This window comes from Panthera tigris, chromosome D4 (assembly GCF_018350195.1).
Source record: "Panthera tigris isolate Pti1 chromosome D4, P.tigris_Pti1_mat1.1, whole genome shotgun sequence".
Lineage (NCBI taxonomy): Eukaryota > Metazoa > Chordata > Mammalia > Carnivora > Felidae > Panthera > Panthera tigris.
In genome coordinates, this window is record NC_056672.1 from 30,252,579 (window position 1) to 30,280,229 (window position 27,651).

General features: G+C 39.3%; 1 protein-coding gene across 1 annotated transcript; it reads right to left on the bottom strand.

Moving 5' to 3' along the window:
• Positions 1-1,231: 1,231 nt before the first annotated feature.
• Positions 1,232-27,651, bottom strand: ZNF367 (zinc finger protein 367). Its single transcript, XM_042964964.1, has 5 exons — positions 26,830-27,651; positions 11,026-11,176; positions 7,610-7,729; positions 6,375-6,513; positions 1,232-3,789 (listed from the first exon to the last, which is right to left on the bottom strand). The coding sequence occupies exons 1-5, from the start codon at positions 27,244-27,246 to the stop codon at positions 3,567-3,569; spliced, it is 1,050 nt and encodes a 349-aa protein (XP_042820898.1). The 5' UTR covers positions 27,247-27,651; the 3' UTR covers positions 1,232-3,566.

Below are 27,651 nucleotides of genomic sequence, written 5' to 3' on the forward strand. Positions count from 1 at the left end.
TTTGCCATGCAATCTGTAGGCATTGAACAACCAGGAACATTTTCAGCAGTGATAAGAACCAAAGTAGAACTCTTAATGAATAACTAGCTCTTAAAAAGCCATAAAGAGTCCACATTACCCAAAATAAGAAAGCAAACACACATTAAGACCATTTTAAAATAGAAAATGAAGTCAGATTCCAGTTGAACCAAAAACTCAGAACTTGAAGTCATTTTGGATTATTTCCTTTTAAAAAGATCAGTTTAGTTCCCGTGAGTCTCCAAATAGTTTTGACTGCAAAACAGTGAAGTCATTTTTAATATTTAATCATATTTGCACTTAATTTGCTTCTACATACATACTTCCAGGACCTTCAGTCACTGTTGAAATCTCATCCTGTTTAAATCACAACTCACACTGAAGAGTTGCATGTGAAATTCTCTTGCTCAAAGCCTGGACAGGCTGAACCTTGCCAATTGAAAGTATACGACTAAAGATAAATAATGAAAAAATTAAACCAATTTGCTTGGTTCTTTAAACAGTAAACAGGCCCCGGGGTGCCTGGGTGGCTCAGTCGGTTGAGCTTCTGACTTCGGCTCAGGCCATGGTGAGTTCCAGCCCCGCGTCAGGCTCTGTGCTGACAGCTTAGAGCCTGGAGCCTGCTTCAGATTCTGTGTCTCCCTCTCTCTCTGACCCTCCCCCATCCATGCTCTGTCTCTCTCTGTCTCGAAAATAAAATAAAACATTAAAAAAAATTTAAAACAAAACAGTAAACAGGCCCTGAGCGTCTCCTCAGGGAGGTGACCCCAGATTCAACACATCCTGAATATACGATCTTCAGTCTAATGCTCTCCCAGCTGCGCTATTTCGGCTGCTCAACACATCCTGAATATAAATGAAATGAAATCCCAGGTCCTGATCACCCATCAGGCCTAATATACAGCTGGCAATATTATCCACACCAGTGTATTTTTAACACTGTAATAATGAACCAGATGAGGAAGTTAAATTTACATCTATAATCTAAAAGGCCATAATTTTAAAGTAAAAAAAGCAATCTACACTATGGTGTCTACTATGCTGAAAAGATACCTGAGATGAGCTCATACTGGAATGAAGTAGAAAATGCACCAAATAATAATGATAGGAGAACGCAGGGCCATAGGTGACATTTCTACCTTTTCAATTTTTTATATTATGGTTATTGTTGACAGGAAAACAAATTATAAAGGGTTCAAGAATGAACATGTACTTTAAACTGTAAATTAAAATAAATTTTTATTCAAAGCATCTTTTAAAATTACAGCATGTTTATTCTTATGCTGTTATCTCTGCCAAACTACATCTTAGCCATATGAAGCATAAAACACTTCAAAAATTTGAATGTAAACCACATTTTTAAAACAAAAAGCAGTCTTAACATACCTCAAATTTTAGATGCCAATGTATTTTTTCCAAGCATATAGCTTATATCAAAAAAGAACATTTTAAATATTTCTATAGTATGTAGTTGTAATAATTTCTTAAACTTCCAATTATACAAATAAAAAATGTTTGCGAATATAACTATTATAGTTGACAAAAGCTGACCAAGAAACAAACAAAAACCCTTACTTTTGAAGGCTGTAAATTTTATTATCTGTGAATTGACAAGTATTTGTATTTTTAAAATTCCTATTGCCCTTCCTTCTTTAGGTAAGTTCATCAAATTTTAAATTTCCCAAGACTGATGAGTGTTGCTTTTCATAGTTCATTTAAGTCATATTTGAGAGCAAAAAATCTAGAGAAAATGTTGAAACCTAAACCAAGAAAATTCAGATGCTACAGTCTCTCTCCCTGTGCTTATAAGTGCTCCAAGTTAAAATTCTATATACCAGATTACAAACAAAATTCTCAGACCATTACAAATATAAATTCTCTTATTACAAAAAAAAAATCCCTCAAGATTTGTAATTTACTGTACAGAGGAATTACATTTTTAAAGTATGTCCTCATTCATACACATTATTTGTTACTATCATCTCTCACACTTTTGCTTCCTTCCAAGACATTTACATACCTCCCCTTCCCCATGGCTAGTATTTTAAACTATCTGTGTACTGCAACACACTGGGATTTTTGGATAAAGAAGCCTATATTTTAGATAATGTTTAAACTACATTTGTAGGCTACTACTTCAAAAAAAAAAAAAAAAAAAAAAGGCGCTGAAGAGCCCATATTGCCCTCTATTACTCTTGAGGTCTACTCCAATTAAGCAATCTATCAAATTACCATGCTATGCATGTTATTTAGTTTCTGCTTAAAACAAAAGCATAAATGATGGAGGTTTATGCCTACATAAAGGAGGTGAACTGCTCTGGTCTTGATTTTTCTGTTCATGCCTCAGTACATAAAGTGGTATTTAAAAACTTCATCTATTTGGAAAAATGGCTTAAAACCACCACACAAGTTAACACACTTGCAGCTGAAACTATTCCAGAAACCTACTTATTTGAGTAGCTAATATTTTCTGCAGTGTTTACCTGATAACTAAATTTAGTGAACACAAAATAGCTTGGCATGTTATTCTGAAGAAAAGCAAGAAGGTGGCTTTATGCACTGAAAATATAAATAGGAGGCTTCCATTTGCTAGTAATTCTAAACAAGCAATACAATTAAAATTTAGTGTTTGCTAACAAAAGATCTAAAACAGTTCACTACAAAACAACCCTGTAGGTGTCCCTTTTATTAATAAAAATCCAAGTGCCAAATCTCTTACAGGGCCCATAATATATATATAAAAAAATACCAATTACCAAGTTACCTAGACTTTGCAAGATTAATCACTCAATTTCAGCAAATGAGAAATATGCAACGTGCAAAAGCTCCCAAGTTAACCTAACAGGGATGCCAAGTGCTTTTCAAACCTGAACATCAGAGTGAGCTGTTAAGCCTCGGAAAGACAGAATAAGACTGATATTATCCAATTCTGAAAATTCTCAACTATTGTGCATCTTGCCAAGATCCTCAAATATCTCTTTTCTTCCAAAGTCCATAACTTAGAACATCTTCCAAAATAGTCAGTTTTCCACTTTTCATTAGGCACACTATTTTGCAATTTAAAAATCTATATCTTACACACATATCTTCTACTTTCTGGCTTGCCTCAGTGTTTACAGTATTGTTAAACATACTAATATACATTGTTAAAAAATGATCTTATAAATAATCTATTTCAACGTTCTTTGGCTACATGTACCATTCTGTTTTTTCATACAAGTGTCTTATTCAGAAAGTGCTTCCTGTGAGAACTGCTTCCAATGAATGCATTAAACTTGCAAAATCTAGCTTCCCACAATATGTCCTTTTCTACCCTGTACTAGAAGTCCCATATTTACAAAATATTTTAAACTTTACAACAAATCCATTACCATATAAAAAAAGTGCAATTCTCTCTCACCCCATATTCTGGGGCAATGACATTCTTCATAAGTTTCTACAGAATAGCAGCCTATGATAAGCAAATAAGGTGCTTAGCTTATGCCCAAGGATCTACTTTTTAAGTACGCTGGGCAGTACTTTTTGTACAGTGGCAGAGTCTGTCGAGGCTACTGGCGGAGCGGCGCCCCGGTCAGGTTGGCGAGCTCTATGAGAGCCAGGGCTCCGTGCAGACGCTCCCGCTGCTCTTGCAGCCGGCGCTGGGCACCGCGCTTCTCGTCGTCCTCCTCGTCAGACTGAAGGTACTCCAGAGGGTCCTGCTGCTCCTGATCAGCTTTCTGCACGAGCTTCCCTTTCAAGGTGGGGGCACGCTGCTCTCTTGTCTCCCAATACCTACATGGAACGCAGGCACATTAGCTATTTGTATACACGACCTCCTCAAACCTTTACTTTTCTTTAGCAAACAGGTTCTTTACCACAGTATTGTTTTCTGTGTCTTAGGTTATAAAGTTCTAAAGTGATTCATATACTTTACATATATTTCCCATTATAGAGGGAAAGTTGAGGGACACACTCAGATTTCCAAAATCAAAAACTGGCAGTTCTGGGTCTTATACTCAACTCTCTAATCATAGGTTTTCACCAATTAACTGCCTTTAAGATCATATGTGAAATGGACTACAGTAAAATACACAAACAGTAGAACAAATATTGTCTGTCAATTACACCTCAATAAAAAATTAAACAGAGTAGAACAAATAATCATTAGAAAACTATTTATCCTATTCTTCTGACAGAGTTAACTGTAAGAAATTTTAAACCCACAAAATGTGACAGATTAGTGTCTACAACACACAGAGCTTATTCAAAAATCTAAGAGGTACCATGATTATTCTATTACAAAACCAACTGATAATTCATAAGAGAAAATATTCTACCTTTTGGTAACTAAAGAAAGGCATATTTAAAGAACAGTACCACTATATACAAAAATGTCCCATACAAAGACCTGCATATCAATGCTCATATTAGCTTTATTTGTAATGGCCAAAAACAACCCAAAAGCCCAGCAATAGGCAAATGAATAAACAAGCTGAGGTGTATCCATACAATGGTGTACTACTCAACAGTAAGAAGGAATGAGCCTAGGGTTATACGGTGACAGATGGTAGCTACACTTGTGAGCCAGCATAATGCATAGACTTGGAGAATCGCTATGTTGTACACCTGAAACTAATGTAACATTGTGTACGAATTATACTTCAATTAAAAAAATAAACTAAAAAAAGAAAAAGAAATAAACCATTGATAACAGTCAACAACATGGATGAATCCCCAAATAATTACACTGAATAAAAGAAGCCAGACAACAGAAGTGTATACTGTATGACTCCATTTGTATAAAACTGTAGAAAATGCAAACTAGTTTATAATAACAGAAATCAGATCAGTCTGGGGAGCAGGGGAGCAGGAAAGCAGGGAGGGACAAGAGTGATGACTTACAAAGGGGCATGAGGAAACTTTTGAAAGTGACAGATATGTTCACCATCTTAACTTGGATGATGGTTTCACAGGTGTATACATATGTCAAAATGTATCAAATTGTACACTTTATTGTGTGCTGATTACACCTCAGTAAAGCTGTTTTTAAAATTATACAAAAATAACACAACTATTAGATTTCAGGAAATCCAGACATCTCAAACCTGGAAAAACTTGGGCAATACTCAGAGATACAAAAAAAGAACTGCAAACAGTTCAGTATGACTTGAAGGACAACTTGGAACGGAGAATGGCAAAGAAGTTTAACAAGGTCAGCAGGGACCACCAGGCAATGAAGGACTTCGAATCACATGATACCGGGTTTAGACTTTATACTGAGTAGTATCCATTAGTCTGTCATTGAGTAGATGGGAGAATGAGAGGAAAACACAAAGATGACCAACAAGTTTCTGACTTGAGCAAAGTTAGAGCTCATGGGGTGGCAGAGGCCAGCCAGGAGCAAGAGGGAGGGAGGAAGTGACGCAGTAATCCAGACAAACAACGCCTGTCTAAGTGGAGCTTCTGGTCTAACAGGGATGACAGACACTAAACGAATAAATAAATGTGTGATGAAGGTTTTGAAAAAGAAAACACACTGTGTTATAAAAGGATCTATTAAGTCGGTCTAACCTTGTTTGTTCTGGAGGTTAGTGAGCAGGTTAGGGAAGAACTTCCTGACGCAATGTTTGACCTCAGTAAGAAATGAAGAATGAGTAGTGGCTAAACGAAGAGGAAAGCAGCATTCCGGGCAGAGGGAGCAGGGGGCACAGAGGCCTGCAAGCCACAGTGAGGGTGGTGCTGACAAACAGGAAGGCCGGGTAGCTGGAGACAGGTGCGAGGCCAGAGGGAGGCAGAGCTAAACAGCACAATGAGGGATTCCAGACTTTTCCTTAGTGCAGAGGAATCTGATGAAGGAGGGGGTGCCCCGAACAGCCAGTGCTGGTTTGTACACAACAGATGACCAGATGACTCCTTAAATCAGAATACCTTTAGAGATACTTTTTCATGCTGGCCCCCTTGTTGCCATTAAAAAAATTCAACCAGGTGCTTTTCAGAACTTTACTTTAGAAGAATCTCTAGCCTATATCCCAGGAATAATCAGCACCTAACTGATATGAAGAAAACAAAGACAGGCTGCACGGTAGAGTACAATTCATATAAAACAATCTTTAAGAATGAGGAAAATTCTTGCTTTTAAAATAAATTGTGGTCTGGGCACTCAGACTAATTAATATCGTGTACTTGTTTTCTATGGCACAAAGATCCTCACACCACTCCTAACAATTCTGTGGTTTAAAGAAATAAAGCACCATTTCAAGTTATTTTATAAAATATGTATAAAAGCAACTTATTTAAAAGGAGAGAACTGTCAAAGCTCCCAGTGCCAGCCCATGTGCAGGGCAGTACTGTGCAGTGGAGTGCAGGGAGAGCCTTACTTCGCCAACCACTCGGCAGCAGCCTGGTTGTCCACAGCCTGGTGCTTACTGAGAGCGTCTGTGGGCTCCTCCCGTTTCAGCCTGGCATAAGGGTGCTTCGGACAGTGGCGGTTTGCATGGGTGAATCTGCTTAGGCAGCCTTCAAAACACAGAGGGAAACACTTATCAGAATCTGGACATCCAGCAGACGTGGAAAATGTTCATTTTCACTGGTATCCAAGAAAAGTGAATTAAGACCATGGGATTTAGCATTCTGTAACTTGGAGGAGAAAAAAAACCCTAAGGAGAAGCAAGCAGTGCCTTCACCTTTTGGTCATGGCAATATAAATGCATCAACCCCACCAGAAAGTGATTTATTAGCAAAAATGATCAAAACCTCTGACCCAGGAATCCCATTCTTGGAATCCATCATAAGGAAACATCCCATAAGATGAACAAAGCTTTAAGGAGGAAGCCGTGTCCCTCAGCTTTGTTGGCAACAAACAAATTTTAAAAACAAATATTCAATATCCAACATTGAGACAATCATAGTGTATATGCTTACGCAAATGAAAAAGCATATAGACATTCATAACAGCTGACAACAATCAAGAGAACCACACAACAGCAGCACAAAACTATACTGAATTTCAGGTATAACTATGTAAAAAGGTGCATAAGGAAAACATCTCAAGAAATGTGATAAGAGATTTAGAAAATCACTTATGAAAAGTGGTAAGAAATTACTAACAGTGGCAGTAGCAAGATGGTAAAATCTCCCCCTTTGTTGAAAATTAAGACAATGATGTATTTCTTTCCATTTAATAGTTGAAAAGTTTAAAATCAATTAAAAGCCTACTATAAAGGCTGCTTTTACTTCTATAGATCTTTCCACCACCTCTACCTAAATCTACTATTTTTTTTTCTTTTTTTAAGTAATCTCTCCACCCATTGTAGAGCTCAAACTCACAACCCCAAGATCAAGAGTTGCATGCTCTGCCAACTGAGCCAGCCAGGTGCTCCCTGAATATACTACTACTTTTAATTACCTTTTAATATTTTCACCTAGAAGGAATATTTTATTTAAAAATCAATTATTCCCAGAAAATGAGCATGGATTTCAATTTAGAAAGAGAACTTATGATGTTTTATAAAATTTACATCGAAATCTCTCCTCCCAAAAATCTTAAGTAAAAGATATTTTAGCTTTTAACTCACAACCAGTTCTTACATAAACTTAACTCTTAACACCATACCATTTTCTGAACAAACAAAAGGTTTCTCTCCGGTGTGAAGACGCTGATGTGTTTTGAGCTGTCCGCTTTGAACAAAGGCTTTTCCACAGTCTGGATAGTCACACAGATAGGGCCTCTCACCTAAGTAGACAAATAGTATATATTATTTCTGAGACAATAATGTAAGAAGAGAAAGGGACAGAGAGAACTGACCTCCATATAGGTCATGACTCCAAACAACAATAAAACATGTCATAGCCTCTACAAAGCTGCAAGTGTTAATGCTAACAACAGCTATCCATGCTACCAAGTAGCTATCCACTTGAAAGCAAAATAATATTTTCGTTAGGCCTTGAGCTTTTAGGCTCCCAGGTTCAAATCCTTGAAGTTATCTTCGGCTTATCCTGTCATTTTTCTCCCCATAATCCAAATCACTAGCTCTTGCTAATTCTTTTTTTTTTTTTTTAATGTTTATTTATTTTTGAGAGAGAGACAGACAGACAGCACAAGCAGGGGAGGGGCAGAGAGAGAGGGAGACACAGAATCCGAAGCAGGCTCCAGGCTCTGAGCTGTCAGCACAGAGCCCGACACGGGACCCAAACCCACGAACCGAGAGATCATGACCTGAGCCGAAGTCAGACGCTGAGCACCCAGGTGCCCCTCTAGTTAATTCTTTAAAATGTCTCCCACTCCTGATTTCCCATTGCAACTTCCCCACCCCTCCCACCCAGCAGGAACCCTAGCTGGCCTCTATTCTCCACCCCTGCACAGTACTTCTGGAGTGAATGACATAGAACATTTGCTTTTGTCATACAAACTACCTCCTAAATCACTCCAAACCCTACTACACCCCTTGAACAGCTGAAAATTATCTGCTGACTTTTCAGTGGTCCCCTAATATCTGCACTATAGCTACTGCATAAGAGGGCAGGGTTTAACTTTACTTCATTCCATGAGATTCATTCCATCCACAAGGCAATTAGTTCCTCATGTTGTTGTACTCCTTGAAAATCCAATTTTCTCTGCCCATTCAAATGTTCCCAGTCCTGTAGGCTCTCTCAGTGAATCTCCTTATACCTCCCTGCTACCTCCAAATAATTGAACTATGTATCCCTTCACTACCTCATAATCCACTGTTATTTATGTATCCTGGTACTCTCCTGACACAAAGATGTATAATACTTTGTATTCCATTGCAATTCATATATACAACACAGTGCTAGGCTTGAGAAAGTGCTCAAAAATATTGTTTAACCATAATTAAAATCATTTTTTGAAAAGTCATTCTGTGATCAACAAGTATGCACTGGTACTTCCAATATGACTCAATTAACAGTAACAAGTACTCCCTTAATTTCTCATTATTTAGAAATGTACCAAATGATTGTGATAGACACGTGTTAATAAAACAGGGGTATGGGGGTATTTAAAATAGTAAGAGATGGGGCGCCTGGGTGGCTCAGTCAGTTAAGCATCCAACTTCATCTCAGGTCATAATCTCACGGTTGTTTGTGAGTTCTACCCCTAAGTCGGGCTCTGGGCTGACAGCTTAGAGCCTGGAGCCTGCTTCAGCATCTGTGACTCCCTCTCTCTCTCTCTCTCTGCCCCTCCCCCACTCATGCTCTGTCTCTGTCTCAAAAAATAAATGTTTAAAAAAATTTTTTAAGTTAATAAATAATAAAATAGTAAGAGAAAGTTTTTTGCAAACCATATACATACTACTAGAGCTTAACCATACCATGGAGATCTTGGGCTCAGCCCTCTGGCATACAGCATAGTAGGCCAAGGCCTGAAAATACAGGGTGACACATGGTGGACTGGTGGTAGATCAGGCCTGAGACTCAGGGATCTTATCATTACACCACATGGTCCCGAATCTTATCTACACTGGCAATATGTACTCTGTGGCTTGTGAACCAGTTATCTGGGGATATTTCAGACCAATTAGATTGAAAATAAATCTGAAAATTCTCAAAATCATGTATTTCGTTTTGTAATGGTTTTACTGAATGGTTCCTAAAGTCAAAAACCTCTTGGCCACCTTAGTTTGTAATAATTCAAAATTAAAACTTTTACCCTTTTTCAGGGATTTAGCTAAGAAAACTATATTCTAGCATATTATTAAAATGTATCTTGGGGCGCCTGGGTGGCGCAGTCGGTTAAGCGTCCGACTTCAGCCAGGTCACGATCTCGCGGTCCGTGAGTTCGAGCCCCGCGTCAGGCTCTGGGCTGATGGCTCGGAGCCTGGAGCCTGTTTCCGATTCTGTGTCTCCCTCTCTCTCTGCCCCTCCCCTGTTCATGCTCTGTCTCTCTCTGTCCCAAAAATAAATAAAAAACGTTGAAAAAAAAATTAAAAAAAAAAAATAAAATAAAATGTATCTTTTCAAAAACAAACCAAAAAACCAAACAGGTGGTGCCATAAACACTGCAAAAAAAATAGGGAACTAAGCCTTAACAGCCCAAGTTCTAACTGGTACTGCCCAATGGAAAGAGAATAGGAACCACTTCTAGGAACCACATTAAAAAAGCAAAAATAAACAGGTGGAATTAATTTTGATAATATATTTTATTTAACCCAATATATCTAAAATATAATTTCAACATATAATCAATATCAAAAGTAATTAAGGACATTGTTTACTCTCTTTTATTCATACTCAGCATAGTTTACACATATTGCCCATCTCAATTTAGACTAGCCAAATTTCAACTGCTCAAGAGCAGCATGTGCTACGATATCTGCCAGCACAGCCCTAGACTTAAAGGTATGGGAGGCTGTAAGGCAGTGGTCTTTGCTTTTCTTGATGCCTCAGTTTTATCATCTGTAAATTATTAAATACCATTATTATAACCATAAAGCTCCTTCTTCTGGGGCCAACTTTCTCTATGGAAAGAACAAGGGCTCTTTCTATGTTATTTCTTTGCTCTCTATATGGTATTTAAAATTTAAGTATAATTTCTCTACACAAATAGAGATATGTGATAGTCCTGGGATAGCTACCTATAATACATTTAATTCTGAAAAATTATACTTCACCTTAGATTAAATAGCTAGGTGAAACATTCTGATGGCACACTGGGGATTCTAGTAATTCTGCTAAAAACTGGACACTGTTTTAGTATTTGGCCTACAAATCAGTCTTATCAATTACACAGACAACGGAAGGGCATATCAAATATTGACATTTAAGTAGGCAGAATGATAGAATTCAATTTAGCAATAATATTCCTATGACAACTAGATTAATTACCATGATACTTTTAGAAGTCACATGGTACCAATGCTGAGAAAACCAGTCTTTCCTACCAAAAAAGAAACCGACTATACAGTGCCTGTCTTAAAAAACTTCACAGTAAGGAAATATAAAGCAACTAAAATATTAATTTATGGGCCCAAACATCAAATCAGCTTTTAGTAATACTTCTGCTCAACTTACCTGTATGAGTCCTTTTGTGAGCCTGGAGTGATTTCTCCCGTGGAAACACCCTATTACAGATGTTACAACGGATTCTGCTGGATGAATGCTCTCCTTCATTTATTAAATCCCGGACAGTATCTGCTCTAGGTCTACCACGTCGGATTCCATCCTATTAACAATTTGTATAAATGTTAATGTAATTTCTTAGATCCTCTCATTAAAGTAAAATATCACAATAAATCATTTTTTAAATCTTTCTTGAGTGACATCAGTGAATATAGTAGAATAGGTAGTTCCAAAGGCCCATCCCTCCACAGATCACTGAATAATTGAGAAAAAACTGTCAAAATCACCTTTATCACAACTCCAGAAAATAGATTTACAGCAACACAGGGAACACTGAATCAAAATACAGGCAACCTAAAACAATAGGAAAGCTTTGCAGTATTTTTATTCCCTGCCCTTGCCTCTCCCTGACCCCCACCAGTGATCTTGAAGAGCCTTCATTCTCACTCAGTCCCTGGCTCCACAAAGAGCAAAGCAGATTTAATTCTAAAAGAATTGTGTTGGTCTGTTTTGATCTGTCAGGGTGCTACTTGAAGAACTAACACAAGGTGTTTGTCTTTGTTTGACCTAACTCAGAACTCTCTCAGGGCAGTAAAGTGGCTAAACAGAGCCGCTCAAAACCTTGTAAGGCTAGGAGCACCTGGGTGGCTCAGTCGGTTAAGCGTCTGACTCTTGATTTCAGCTCAAGTCATGATCCAGCTGACTCTTTGGTCCAATTCTTTGGCAGCTCTGTGTTGGCATTGCAGAGCCTACTTGGGATTCTCTCTTTCTTTCTCTCTCAGTCTCTCTGCTACTCATGTGCGCATACTTTCTCTCTCTCAAAAATAAACAAACATAGAAAGAAAGAAAGAAAGAAGTCACCATCTTTAAAAGAGAGAGAGAAAAAAAAAAAAACCTTGTAAGGTTTCAATAATAACTTGCTGCCACCAGGGGCAAAACGTTTCAACTGAGACAAAAGGACACATCAAAAGCCTGGGAGGAAAAGCTGGAGGGAGAGTTTCTTTGGGTAATTAGGGCATTGAAAATTGCCCTGGTATCCTAAAGATAAAAATTTAGAAAGCCACCGACTTGCCCAGGGCAGGAAGCATGCTCAGAAAAGACCTGAAAAGACCCTGAACTGTCACACCTCTGATCCTCAGCTAGGCACAAGCAGGAAATGAAGGCTAAGACAGAGTTATAATGAGTGTAAGCATTGAGAGAAAGCTACAACACAGAGCCATCTCTGCAAAGTCAGGTATTTGTTCCCTTTCAGTTTTTGGCTACAGGCATTCAAGGCAATCTCTAGCAATCTCTAGCTGAGAACAAACACAACAAATAGAGTTTACAAAAATAGTTTAGAAAATTTGCAAACCAGGAGAACCTGGGTGGTTCAGTCAGTTAAGCTTCTGACTTTGGCTCAGTTCATGATCTCACAGTTCATGGGTTGAAGCCCTGCATCCAGGCCCTGTGCTGATAGCTCAGAGCCTGGCACCTGCTTCGTATTCTGTATCTCCCTCTCTCTCTGACCCTTCCCTACTCACTCTCTCTCTCTCTCAAAAAATAAATAAATAAACATTAAAAAAATAATAATAAAAAAAAAAAGAAAAGAAAAAGCAAATTTACAAAACAAGTAACTACAACCCCCAGCACACAACCAAACCAAACTCTGGGGAAACAGAAGAATCTGATTTCCAGAATCACCACAGTAGAATATTCAAAACATCCCATTCTCAACAAAATATTACTAAACATGTAAAGACACAAAGTATGGTCCATACACAAGAGATATTCATAGAAACAGACCAAGAGGAAGTAGATGCAGGTCTAACTAGACAAAGACTTTAAATAAATGGTCTTAAATATGCTGAATGAGGTCATGGAATCCATGGACAAAGGACAAAAGGAAAAACGGAAGAACATTGTTGCAACAAACAGAAAATATCAATAAAGAAACAAATTATAGGGATGCCTGGGTGGCTCAGTCTGTTAAGCATCCAACTCTTGGTTTTAGCTCAGGTCATGATCTCACAGTTTGTGGGTTTGAGCTCCACGTTGGGCTCTGTGCTGACAGTGCAGAATCTGCTTCAGCTCTTCTGTCTCTCTCTCTGCCCTTCCCCTTCTCACACACTCTCTCTCAAAAATAAATAAACATTTTTAAAAAGGTGGGGAAGACACTTGGGTGGCTCAGTTGGTTAAACATCCAACTTCAGCTCAAGTCATGGTCTCACAGTTCGTGAGTTTGAGTCCAATGTCGCAGGCTCTGTGCTGAAAGCTCAGAGCCTAGAGCCTGCTTCAGATTCTGTGTCTTCCTCTCTCTCTGCCCCTCCCCCACTTGCACTCTGTCTCTCTCTCTCTCTCACTCTCAAGAATAAATAACCATTAATTTTTTAAAAAATTATAAAAAGAAACCAAATAGAAATTCTGGAGCTAAAAAAAAAAAGTATGATGACTAAAATGGAAAAATTCACTAGAGAATTTGAATGGCAGATTTGAACTGGCAGGAAGAAAGAATCAGCAAATTTGAAGACTAGTCAATTGAAATTATCCAGTCTGAGGAACTGAAAGAGAAAAGAATGGACAGAGCCCAAGATACCTGTAGGACATCAAGTGTCTTAGTCCATTTGGGCTGCTATAACAAAATACCACAGACTGGGTAACTTACAAACAACAGAAATGTGTTTCTCACAGTCCTGGAGGCTGGAAAGTCCAAGATCAAGGCACCAGTATAGTCAAGTGAGGGCCCTCTTCCTGGCTCATAGATGGTACCCTCTAGCTATGTCTTCACATGGGAGTTCTCTAGAGCCTTTTTCAGAAAGGCATTAATCCCCCGTCAAGAGGGCACCACCCTCATGATACCACCTCCCAATGGCCCCACCTCCTAACAGCATCATCTTTTGGCAGTCAGGATCTCACCACACAAACTTTGGGGTGCATAAACACTCAAACTATAGCATCAAGCATACCAACATACACATAATTGGAGACCCAGAGGCAAGAAAGAAATGGGCAGAGAGAATATTTGAAGAAATAAGGGATGAAAACTTCTCAATTTTGATAAGACATAAGTGTAAACATCTAAGAAGCTCAAAGAACTTCAAGAAGGATAAAAGCAAAGAAAGATCACTCTGAGACACATTAGATCAAACTGTCAAGAGACAAAAGGCAGAGAATCACGAAAACAGGAGAAGCAATTCATCAGTTACAAGGAGTCCTCAAGAAGATTAAAAACTGACTTCTCAGGAGAAACTACAGAAAGCAGTAGGATGACATGTCTGAAGTGCTGAAAAGAAAAAAAAGTCAACCAACAATCTTATATCCAACATGATTATCCTTCAAAAATGAAGAAGAAATTAAGACATTTCCAGAGAAACAAAAGTTGAGTTCATGGCTAGTAGACCTGCCCTACAATAAATCTAAAGGAAGTTCTTCAGGCAGAAATGAAAGGACACCTGACAAAGTCAAAGCCATACAAAGAAATAAAGAACCCCAGTAAAGGTATTTACATAAGTAAATACAAATGCCAAAAGTATTGTATTCAGGGCTTGTAACTCTTCTTTTTCTCCTATATAATTTAAAAGACAATTGCCAGGGGCACCTGGCTGGCTCAATCAGAGGAACATGCGACTCTTAGATATTGGGGTCATGAGTTTGGGCACCACATTGGGTGTAGATTGCTTAAATAAATAAACAAACAAACTTTAAAAAAAAAAAAGGCAAATGCCAAATGTATTTTAAAAATTATAAATCCAGGGGCACCTGAGTGGCTCAGTCAAACATCTGACTCTTGATTTGGGCTCAGGTCATAATCTCAGTCAAGGGTTCAAGACCCATGTCAGGCTCTGAGCTGACAGCATGGAGCTTGCTTGGGATTTTCTCTCTCCCTGTCTCTCTGCCCCTTCCCTGCTTGCACTTTCTCTCTCAAAATAAATAAATAAACTTAAAAAAAATTATAAATCCGGGGCACCTGGGTGGCTCAGTTGGTTAAGCATCGACTTCAGCTCAGGTCATGATATTAAAGTTCTCAAGGTCAAGCCTGCCTTGGGCTCTGTGCTGACAGCTCAGATCCTGGAGCCTGCATCGGATTCTGTGTCTCCCTCTCTCTCTTCCCCTCTCCTGTTCATGCTCTGTTTCTCTCAAACATAAATGAGCAATAAAAAGAAATTATAAATCCATGTTAGTGGGAACATAATGTAAGAATATGTAATTTGTGACTATAGCAGAGGTTTTGTACACTATTGTAGCTAAGGTGGTTATTAATTCAAAATATATTGTTTTAAGTCTAAGAGATTAATTGAAATTCCCAGGGCAGCCAGTTGAAAAAACAAAAAACAAACAAACAAAAACCCTAAAAATCAAGAAGAAAACAAGAAAGATATGAAAATAGTAAACTAAAAGAAGGCAGTGAGAGGAACTGAGAAATGAAACAGGTAGAAGACATACAGAAAACAGATAACAAAATACCAAAAGTTCTTCCTTAACAGTAACCACTTTAAATATAAATAGATTAAAATCACCAATTAAAAGGCAGAGATGGGCAGAATGGATTTTTCAAAAAACGGTCCAACTATATGCTGCCTCCAACAGACTTCTTTAGATCCAAAAACACAAATAAGTTAGAAGAGTTAGAAGAGAATAGCATGGAAAGGAGGGGCTCCTGGCTGGCTCAGTTGGTAAACCATGTAACTCTTGATCTCAGTGTGGTGAGTTCAAGCACCACCTTAGGCCTAAAGCTTACTTAGAAAAAAAAGAACGGAAAAAGGGATAACAATTATAGACACTCACCTAACAACAGAACCCCCAAAATGCATGAAGCAAAAATTGACAGAATTGAAAGGAGAAAGAATTCAAAATAGTTGGGGTCTGACTTTTAATAATAGATAGAACTAGACAGGTCAACAAAGATATAGAACACTTGAACACTCTAAACCAACTAGACCTAACAGACATATATAGATCACTCAAAATACACAGCAAAATATACATTTTTCTCAAGTGCACATGGAATATTCCCCAGGAAAGACCATGTGTTAGGCCACAAAGCAAGTAACAATAAATTTTAAAAGACTGAGAAAATCATCCAAAGTATCTTCTGTGACAAACATGGAATGAACCTATAAACCAAAAACAAAAACAAAACTGGAAAATTCACAAATATGTGAAATTAAACAATGCAGTCTTAAACAGCAATGGGTCAAAGAAGAAATCACAAAGGAAATTAGAAAATACTTTGACACAAATGTAAACTAAAACACAACATGTCAAAACTTATGGGATACAGTTCTTGGATTTGAAGGCTTCATAGAAGATAACAATGCTACCTAGACTGATGTGCAGATTTGGTGCAATCCCTATTAAAATTACAAAGGCCCAGAAATGGAAAGTGATCCTCCAACTCATGTAAAACTGCAAGAGGCTCCAAATAACAATATTTAAAAAGAACAAAGCAGGACACATATGTCCCTATTTCAAAACTTACTACAAAGCAGCAACAATCAAGACAGTGTGGTATGAGCCTAAGTAAAGACACACTGAGACAGAATTGAGAGTCAAGAGATAAACCCTTATTGGGTTGCCTGGGTGGCTCAGTTGGTTAAATGTCCAGCTCTTGATATAGGCTCAGGTCATGATCTCCCGTTTGTGAGTTCAAGCCCCACATCAGACTCCATTCCAACAGTGTGGAGCCTACTTGGGATTCTCTCTCTCTCTCTCTCTCTCTCTCTCTCTCTCTCAATAAGTAAATTAAAAAAAAAAAGAATAAATAAGCTGGACTTAAAATGAAAAAACATTTAAGTATCAAAGGACAGTCTCAAGAAAATGAAAAGACAACCTTACAGAACAGGAAATTAATATTTGCAAATTATATCTAGTAAGTGTCTAGTATCCAGAATATGTAAAGAACTTTTACAACTCAACAAAAAGACAAAGAACCCAATTTAATGTGTAAAGATCTTAAAAACACATTTCTCCAAAGTAGTTATACAAATGGCCAGCAAGTTCATGAAAAGATGCCCAACATCATTAGCAAAATGCAAATCAAAACAATTATAAGGTAAATTACATCTCGATAAAATTAATTTTTCAAAAAGCACAATAAGATACTACTTCACACCAACTAGATTATACTCAAAAAAAGAAAAAGAAAAAAATAGGAAATAAAAGTGGTTTTTGGCAAAGAGGTAGAGAAATTGGAGCCCTCAAAATCACTGCTGGTGGGAAAACAATTTCAGAGTATGGTACAATGTCATAAACATACACAATGGAATATTTTCAGCAATAGAAAGGATACATGCTACAAGGTAGACAAACCTCAAAAACAGTAGCTAAATGAAAGAAGGCAGACTCAAAAGGCCAAATATGTAGGATTCCGTGTAATGAAACTTCCAGAATAGTTGAGTGTACAGAAACAGAACTCAGATTGGTTTCCAGAAATTGCATGTAGTGGAGAATAGGAAGTAACTACTGAGGACAGGGCTTTCTTTTGGGGTAATAAAAATGTTCTGAAACTTGATATAGGTGGTAGTTGCACAACATTGTGAATTATTAAATGTTACTGAATTACATTTTAAAATGGTTAATTTTGGGGTGGCTCAGTCAGTTGAGTGTCCGACTTTGGCTCAGGTCATGATCTCGCCATTCCTGAGTTTGAGCTTCACGATGGGCTCTGTGCTGACAGCTCACAGCCTGGAGGCTGCTTTAGATTCTGTGTCTCCCTCTCTGTCTCTGCCCCTCCCCTGCTCATGCTCTCTCTGTCTCTCTGTGTGTGTGTCTCTCTGTCAAAAATAAATAAACATTAAAAAAAATTTTAATGGTTAGTTTTATGTTATGTGAATTTCACTTCAATTTAAAAAAAAAAACTAAGGAAATCTGAATACACTATGGATGTTAGTTAATAACAATTTATCAAGCTGGTTCATTAATCGTAACACACATACCATGCTAATTTAAGATGTTAGCAATGGGAAAACTGGGTATGTGATTTATGGGAACACCCGGTACTATCTTAACTTTTCCATACATCTAGAACTAATCTAAAATAAACATTCACTTGAAAAAAAAAAAAACTTTCTCATTTCCCAGGTAAGTTAAATTTTATACATACAAGTTACATGAAAAAAAATCATAAAAGGATTATATACAACTACAAACAAAATGAAGATGTTTTTACTGCCTACAATATAAAAACGTAAAGCCTTCCAAATCCTTAAAAACATCAGGCCAAAGCCTTGATGGATAACAATAAGCTCCAGCAAAATTCCATTCCATCAATTTTCACTTTGAAAGAAAAGCTCAATCTCCACATGGGTGAGTTATCTTAAGGATAAGTCATGTTTAAAAAATTCATAGATATTAAAATCCATTTCCTTAACAGTCAACAGGTGGAAGCAATCTAAATGTCCATTGACGGATTAAAAAGAAAAAAAAAGGTGGTATTTACAATACAATGGAAAATTATTCGGTCTTAAAAAAAGAGAATCCTGCCATGTGCTGTAATGTGGATGAACTTTAAAAGGGCTACGCTAAGTGAAATAAACCAGTCACACACACACACCACAAACTCTACAGGATTCCACTATGTGAGGTATCGAAACTAGTCAAACTCTTAGAAAGTAGAATGGTGGTTGCTAGGGACTATGGGGAGAGAGAAAAGAAGAGTTCAATGGGTACAGAGTTTCAGTTTTGCAAGATCAATAAGTTCCTGAGATCTGTTATACAACAATGTGCATATAGTTAACACCAAAAAACAATTAAGATGATAAATTTTGTTGTTTTTTTGCCATACACACACCCCAAAAAGGAATGTGGAAAGGCAGTATGGCAGATAATAATACTGTAAAAATATTCACTGCCCCTCTTCTCACTGTGGGTACCAATGAGGCAAACTTGACCATATGATTTGCTTTGGCCAATAAAATGTGAGTGGAAATTATATGTATGACCTCTAAGCAAAAGCTTTAGAAGCCATCACATGACTCTTTCATCTCTCATTTCTCTCTGCCTTGAGACCCAAATGTCCCCAGGTAGGAGATGTTCCTTCGGGGTCCCAGAATGATCAAGACAAGGTGCATACCAGCACAGGACAGAACAACCCTCACAGGACAGAACAACATGAGTCATGATCAGGCTGAAACTGGGATTTCCAAAGTTGCATTCTGCACCATGCTCCAGCCTAAGCTGGAGGCACTTTGTTAATAAATATTTGCTGATGGGATAAAGGTCTCATCAATTCTTTTTGATATCAAAATTAACAAAAGAGGCACATAATTGATGTATTTCCTTAACCTTATATAACTCTTTTAGAAGTTTCCATTTATAATGAAGCTAGGAATTGGGAAGGTCCTACCTGGACCCTGACTTAGTGCAAATTAGCAAATCAACTTGTAGCAATTACTGGTCATTACCAAATACTTTCACCTTCACCTTTACTCCTTGGCTGGGACTCTTACTAGCTACACTTTGCTCTAGTCTTGCTTACTGAAACTGTTAATCCAGAGTCAGCAAAGATCTAACCAGGAGTAAAACTAGAGAATCCATTACCATCATTTATTGAGTTACAATAATTGGATTGTTGCTGGCAATGTTTATATGATGAATAATTGGTTTAAATCTTGTTTTAAAAATGTAAAATGCAAAATAAATAAATAAATAATCAATCTATGATCCATAAAAATAGCAGGTGATTTTGTTAAGAAATGGAACATGAAATTAGGTTAATTAAAAACCTTAGTAATATAACTCCTCTGCCATGAAAGGATCTTTTCCTAATATTTTTTTAAATACATAAAAATAATGCAAATGCAAAAACAAAATGATACTAGACCACTTCCTTACACCATACACAAAAATAAACTCAAAATGGACTAAAGACCTAAAAGTGAGATGTGAAACCATAAAATTCTTAGAAGAAAACATAGGTAGTAATTTCTTTGACATTAGCTATAGAAACATTTTTCTAGATGTGTCTCCTAAGGCAAGGGTAACAAAAGCAAAATTAAACTATTGGGATTATATCGAAATATAAAATTTTGCCCAATGAAGGAAACCATCAACAAAATGAAAAGGCAACCCACTGAATGGGAGAAGATATTTGCAAATGATATATCCAAAATATACAAAGAACTTATACAACAACACCCCAAAAAAACAAATAATCTGATTAAAAACAGGCAGAGGACTGACCAGGGCGCCCAGTTGGCTCAGTCAGGTATGCATCCAATTCTTGATTTTGGCACAGGTCATGATCTCACGGTTCATGAGTTCAAGCCCCACATTGGTCTCCAGTCTGGCAGTGTGGAGCCTGCTTGGGATTCTCTCTGCCTCCTCTCTCTTTCAAAAATAAATAAATAAACTTAAAATAAAATGGGAAGAGGACCTGAATAGACATTTTTCCAAAGACATAGATGGCCAACAGAAAAATGAAAAGATGCTCAACATCAACTATTCATCAGGGAAATACAAATTAAAACTGCAATAAAATACACTTTACCCCTATCAGAATGGCTAAAGTCAAAAAGAAGTAACAGGTGTTGACACGGATGTGGAGAAAAAGGAACACTTTTGGTGGGAATGCAGATTGGTACAGCCACTTTGGAAAACAGTATGGAGGTTCCTCAAAAAATTAAAAATGGAACTACCCTATGATCCAAGAATTCCACTACTAAGTATTTACCTAAAGAAAACAAAAATACTAATTCAAATAGATGCACCAAATATGCACCTCTATGTTTATGGCAGCACTATTTACAACAGCCAAGATATGGAAGCAAACCAAGTATCTATCCATAGATGAATGGATAAAGAAGATATGGTATACATATACACACATACACACAATGGAACGTTACTCAGCCATTAAAAAGAATGAGGTCTTGCCATTTGCTACAACATGGATGGACCTAGAGGCCATAATGCTAAGTAAATACATTACAGAAAGACAAAAACCATATGATTTCACTCATGTGAAATTTATGAAACAAAGGAAAAAAGAGACCAACACAAAACAGATTCTTAAATACAGACAGCAGGGTGCCTGGATGGCTCAGTCGGTTAAGCGTCCGACTTCAGCTAAGGTCATGATCTCATAGTCTGTGAGTTCGAGCCCCACATCAGGCTCTGTGCTGACAGCTCCAAGCCTGGAGCCTGCTTCGGATTCTGTGTCTCCCTCTCTCTCTGTCTCAAAAATAAATAAGAACATTTAAAAAATTAAAAAAACAAATACAGAGAGCAAACTAGTGGTTGCCACAGGGGAGGTAGGTAAGAGGATGAGTGAAATAGATAAAGGGGATTAAGATTACACTTATCTTGATAAGCAATAAGAAATGTATAGACTTGTCAAATCATCATGTTGTACACCTGAAACTAATAATACTGTATGTGTTTAATTTTTAAAAAGCCTTAGTGACACAATTACTCCATGATGAAAGAATCTTTTCGCAGTATTTTTATTTTTTTTTTTTTTAAATTTTTGAGAGAGTGCACACACACATGAGCAGGGGAGGCTCAGAGGGAGAGAGAGAATCTTGAGCAGGATCCACACCCAGTGTGGGCCCAACTCAGGCTGGATCTCAGGACTCTGGGATCCTGACCTGAGCCAAAATCAAGAGCTGGACATCTAACCAACTGAACAACCCACATGCCCCTTCCCAGTATTTTTAAATACATAAAAGCATACTGTTGCCTCTATTATAATTTGAAATAACTCACTAGTTAATATCAAAATTTTTTGATTATCCATTACTATCTTCTGTTTCCATTAAAAAAACAAAAATAATACAAAACAAAAAATTGTTTTCAATCATGTCTAACGGGGGTTTGAGTATTTTTAAAGTTAACAATTTGTTGCTTCCCCGCCTAAATCATATATTTGCAATTTCCAAATGAGAAATAGAGAGCTAAAAAAATAAATAAAATATAATACAACATCCTAGCCATATACAGGTTAAGGCTTCACTAAGTATATCATTTCAACTGTGAAAATTAAGCAAGGTAAGTAATCATCTTATGCCCTAAATAAATAAAGAGCATCTTTTTTTAACCATACATACAAAAATGAGCTGCATTACTTAAAGGTCCTTTCCATTTTGGCCTTAGCAATAAGAAAACTATGCATCTAGGTACATTCTGACAATAACAGAGTGTTAACTAACTCCTCAGCAATCCAGTATGCCTGGAGTCTAAGAGACAAATCTTGTCAGGATTGCTTGATGGCTCACAAGAGAAAGTTAAGTTAAAAAGAAATTCAACAGGCACCTGGGTGGCTCAGTCAGTTAAGTGCCCAACTTCAGTTCAAGTCATGATCTCACAGTCAGTGAGTTTGAGCCCTGTGTCAGGCTTTGTGCTGACACCTCAGAGCCTGGAGCCTGCAATGGATTCTGTGTCTCCCTGTCTCTCCGCCCCCGTCCTTCTCACACTCTGTCTGTCACACAGAAATAAACATTTTTAAAAAAAAGAAGTTTTTAGTTCTATAAAATATTTTTTAAAAATTTTAAAAACAAATCCAACACATTATTTTGTGGCATCTCCTGCAAAATAAGCTACTAAAAAGAAGCAAAATGATTAAATTACAAAAAAACACTTGCAAACTTTGGTAATTTATTTAAAGAGAGCACAAGATCATGCATGCAAGGTGGGAAGAGGGGCAGAGAGAGACAATCATCAGCAGGCTCCACACTCAGCACAGAGCCCAATGCGGAACCCGAAGCAGAGCTCGGTCCCACGACTCTGGGATTATGACCTGAGCTGAAATCAAGAGTCCAAAGCTCAGCAGAAGGAGCCACCCAGGCATCCCTAAATTTCATTTTTAAGACAGACTTTCAGTACCACCAGATGGTAGATTAGCAATTTTCAAAGTGTTTTCTGAAATATATATGATAAATGTTTTGAGTTTTCAATGTCAATAACTATCTTTAAAAAGTTATTTAAGGGGCCCCTGAGTGGCTCAGTCGGTTAAGCATCCAACTCTTGATTTCGGCTCAGGTCATGATCTCACAGTTTGTCAGTTCAAGCCCCACATCGGGCTCTATGCTGACTGCACAGAGCGTGTTTGAGATTCTCTGTCTCCCTCTCTCTCTGCCCCTCTCCTGTTCTTGCTCTCTCTCTTTCAAAAATAAATAAACATTTTTTTTAAAGTTACTTAATAGGGGCACCTGGGTGGCTCAGTTGGTTAAGCATCCAACTTTGGCTCAGGTCATGATCTCGTGGTTGGTGAGTTCAAGCCCCGCGCCGGGCTCTGGGCTGACAGCTCAGAGCCTGGAGCCTGCTTCGGATTCTGTGTTTCCCTCTCTCTCTGCCCCTCCCCTGCTCATGCTCTGTCTCTCTCGTCTCAAAAATAAATAAAACATTAAAAAAAAAAAAAAAGAAAATCTTTACGAAAAAAAGTTATTTAATAAAATTTGGGTTATTTCTCAAGCCACTTAGAATAATGGACACATTTACCTAGATTTTACAGAAAGTTATACTCAAACTGGGTGATGACAAACCTAAAAGTCCTTGGCACATTTTTATACAAAGTAAAATTCAAATAAAGTGCACAAATATAACCTAGAAGGAAAAGAAAAATAGGTCTCAGAGGAAGGCATGTGGACCTTGACAAGAAAATGAGAAAAATGTAATTGATCATATTTCCCTTTTTAAATTCAGATTTAGATCCAAATTTTCTTTGGCTATCATATCTGCTTCCTCATTCTATCCCCCACCTTGCCTTACCTGCATAACTTTCCAAGTCTTAATTTGCATTTGTCAATTGTATTGTGTGTACCCTCATAAAGCAGGTCAGTTGAGAAACATACATGTGTAAACAATGTGTATTTCATATGTCTACCATCATCAGCTTACTACTAAAAAAATAATAAACCCCTAAAGTCAATTCATACATGATATATACAGAAGCAATACCACATAGGGATTAAGAACACGGGCTCTTGAAAGTGCCAATCAGTTCTGCCACTTACCATACTATGTTAACTAAACAATCTTGGAGACTCTTTTCTCAAATTCCTCCTTGTTCGTTGGATAAACAAGGTTAATTTAATTAAGGAATTCAAAAGCCCAGCAGTTTGCTGTGCTAGGCAATAAACTGTGGCCACTACATTAACAGGTTATGTTTAACATCGTGGTGATCAAAATTATATGTACTAATCTGCTATCTGTAAGACTCTGTGCAGTGTTCAGGTGACAGAAAGGCAAAGTGGAATAGGCAGCTGGCAGGTCCTGAAGAGTGAATGGTATCTGAGGCTATGCACAGAGAAGCCAAACACAGGTCCAACAGTGAAGAGTAACCTCATGAACATAGTCTGAGTAGATAGGACACAAGGTGCTGAAGCTTGGAAATAACCTAAGGGCAGAGAGAAATTAGACCTGCACCCTCCCCTCCACTCCCCTCTCAGAATTCACAAACTGAGAGAAGATAATGCTAATATATAATTATACCCCAACAGTGCGAAGCAATCTTGTGATGATGGGCCAAAATAAGTTGGTGGATGGTGGATGTTCTCCCCACAGGCAGAAAAGGAAGTGTAGGGCAGGAACAAACAAGAAAGCTGGCAAGAGCTGACACTTAGTGTGAAGGTCTCAGATGTTAACATCTGCCCTTGGGGAGGGGGGGCAATGGCAACAAACAGACAATAAACGAACACAAATGTTTTTCTCAAACTCACAACTGTTATTGCCTCTAACCTATATACTGAGAGAAGGGACTAGGGGGAAACATGTTACTGGTGTCCTATCTTTCCGTAAAGTAAACAGATTCAGTCAGCATGATTCACCCGTGTAGAGATAAAGAACTACAAGTACTTTAGAGAAACAAAACAAAGTAAAGGGGACTGGAATTCCCTACCTTTAGTCTAGAACTGATTACAAACAAAACTAGTTACCATCCTTAAATAAAGGTATATTCCAGACCTTTCCCCTCAAGATGGAAAAGCTAAAATGAATGAATTTTTGCAGCTGTAGCTGATTGCTTCACTGATTAAAGGACAAATTAAAATCAAGTCATCTAGTAATTCTGAAATATGACTGTGTGAGAAAAAAAGTGAAATATAAAACAGCCTTTTTGCTTACATATTCTTCAAAATTTCTGGTATATTTTACCTCTAAAAAGAGGTGGAGAAAGAGGACCTAAAATTCAAACCCACGCACTGTGGGCAACTTTTATATAAGGTTTGTTAAGGTAAGTCTATTTTAGGCCAAAATGAACATACCTATAAATTTCATTTATCTATTATAACACTAATCTTCTTGGATAATCCAAAATTAGATTAGTAAAATAATAAATGCAAAATATTTTACGAGTACCTGTGCACTGTATGCCTTTATGGTTCCAACTATATAACCTAACTTTTTTTTGTTTGCTTTTTTAAAGACTAGGTATGTTAACACAGGAAAGTATCTAGGCTACCCAGCCATCTCACTAAGGGCTACCTAGAGACAGCAACAGGGATTGTTCCCTTCACAAACTCACTCAGCACTATTATGAGTATTTTCACTGCTTGTCCTCTCAAATTTGTTTTAAATTTCTACTGAAGCGCAGCTTCAAGAATTACAAGGGTGTCAAACACAGAGTTTTATAATTCTGTAGTTCTTTAATAACAATGCCATTAGTAACAAAGTATATCAATTTCCTCTGGGCTCAAAACACATGGAGTTTCAACATCTTTGTTACTGCATGTAAAATCATGACCAAGTTAAACTTGTTTCAATTTGTAGATACAGTATTTGCCAATATCCAGGCACTTATCCACTAATTTACGGTTTTTTCTTCAGTAAACTGCTTATCTGACATAGCCACTTAACAAATAGAACCTGAATATTAACCTTGTATTAGCACAATTCATTCATTACACAAATATTTACCGAGCACTTTTATTCAGCATTTGGAGTGTGAGGAATTAAAGTTGAACAGTCTTCCAGAGAAAAATTATCCCGGCTCTCTAGCAGCTTACAGTCTATAGAGATAAGTATGTCAGCAGAGAGGCACCCGTGAATACAAGCTTCAGGACTGCGAGCCACAAAAACTACCATAGTCCCAGTGTTCCCACTACCTAGCTGTGGGACCTTGAGGAGGTCCCTTCACCAATCCCTCTAAGGCTTAGTTGCCTGATCCATAGTAAGCTTGAACCAGGTAGTCCTATCTTTCCCAGCTCTCAACAGTCTGAGCGTAAGCAATTCAAGGTTAACAGCCTCCCATTCCACTGCTTGCTCTCAGCCAACTAGCAAGGTGGTACGCTGGATGCATGAGGGGCAGTGAGGGCCCACTTCCGCTATGGAAGATTGCCCTAAAATCCCTTCTCGCTCTTCGGCTATCTCTGCTGGACATCTTTAGTAGGGCCGGGTTATCTGCATTGATGGAGGGAATCTGAGCAATCCCTCCCGTCCAGCACCCAGAGGAACAGCTGAAGGCCCGCATCCCTTCGCTCCCTCTCCGGCCAGAGAGGACTCAGCGGTCGGCCCAGCGTCTGCACCGCGAGTGGGCCTCCTCCGCGACCCCAGGCTGCGCTCACTGCACCTGCTGCTGGGTGGCCTCGGGTCTGCCCGCCACCCCTCCGCTAGCCTCACGTGACCGTCGCCCCGCCTCCCCCCCCGCGAGGACCCGTTTTTTGGCGCGCGGCAGTGACGTCAGCGTCCTGTCACCCGCCACCGCCCCCGCCGCGGCCAGAGGCGACCTCGCGTTTTAAACTCGGCCCCGCCCCGCCCGCCGCATCCGCGGGCACTGCCGGCTCCCTGGCCGCGCCGTTAACGGGCCTTGGCTGCCCCGCGCTCCTCCCATCCGCCCGCGCCGCTCACCTTGAGGTGGCCGCTGTCCGGGCTGCTCGCTTCCTCCTCGTCCTCACCTCCCGAGGCGGCGGCGGCGGAGGCGGCGGGCGGGGGCGCGCTCCGGCCTCGAAGCCCCGGGTGCTCGGCGGCGGCGGCGGCGGCAGGCAAGGCGGCCGAGGCGGCGCCCCCCGCGGCCCCAGGGCTGAGTGTCACGTTGTGCGCGTTCTCGCCCCAGCGCCACGGGTACACCATGAAGTCGCTGAAGCCGGGGCTGGTGGGGATGAGTGGCGGCGGCGGCTCCGGCTCCCCCCCGCCGCCGCACGTGGGCTTGATCGGGGTCGTCCTGATGACCGACACCAGCACCCGCTTTGGGGAGTCGTGGCAGAAGATGACGGGCGGCGGCTGCGGCGGGTTGTCCGCCATCGGCGCCTCCATACCCCGGATCATCGCCCGGCCCCGATCCGCAGCTCCGGCAGCCGCACTCCCTAAGCCCCGGCCTGGCCCTTCGCTCCGCTCGCCCGCGCTGCTGCCCAGTCGCCGGCGCTCAGTCCCGCCGGCTCATGGCCGGCGGACGTTTCCCGGAAACCTCTTGCGCGGCGGCCAGCGAGGCAGCGGAGCGGCTCGGCTGGCACCGGGCGGCCAGCGCCAGACCCCCAACCCTGAGTCAGGCCCGCCCTCCGCTCTTTGTACTCCCCAACGCAGGCTGCACCGGCGGGAAGCTGCGGGCGGCCTGCCTCTCGGTGACAGGAAAGCAGGACGTGCTGCGCCGAGCCCCCGAAAATAACAACCTGCCGCCTGGGTCACTGCTCCGGCTTTTCCCGCGTTACATTTCGCGCCTGGGCGGAACCAATC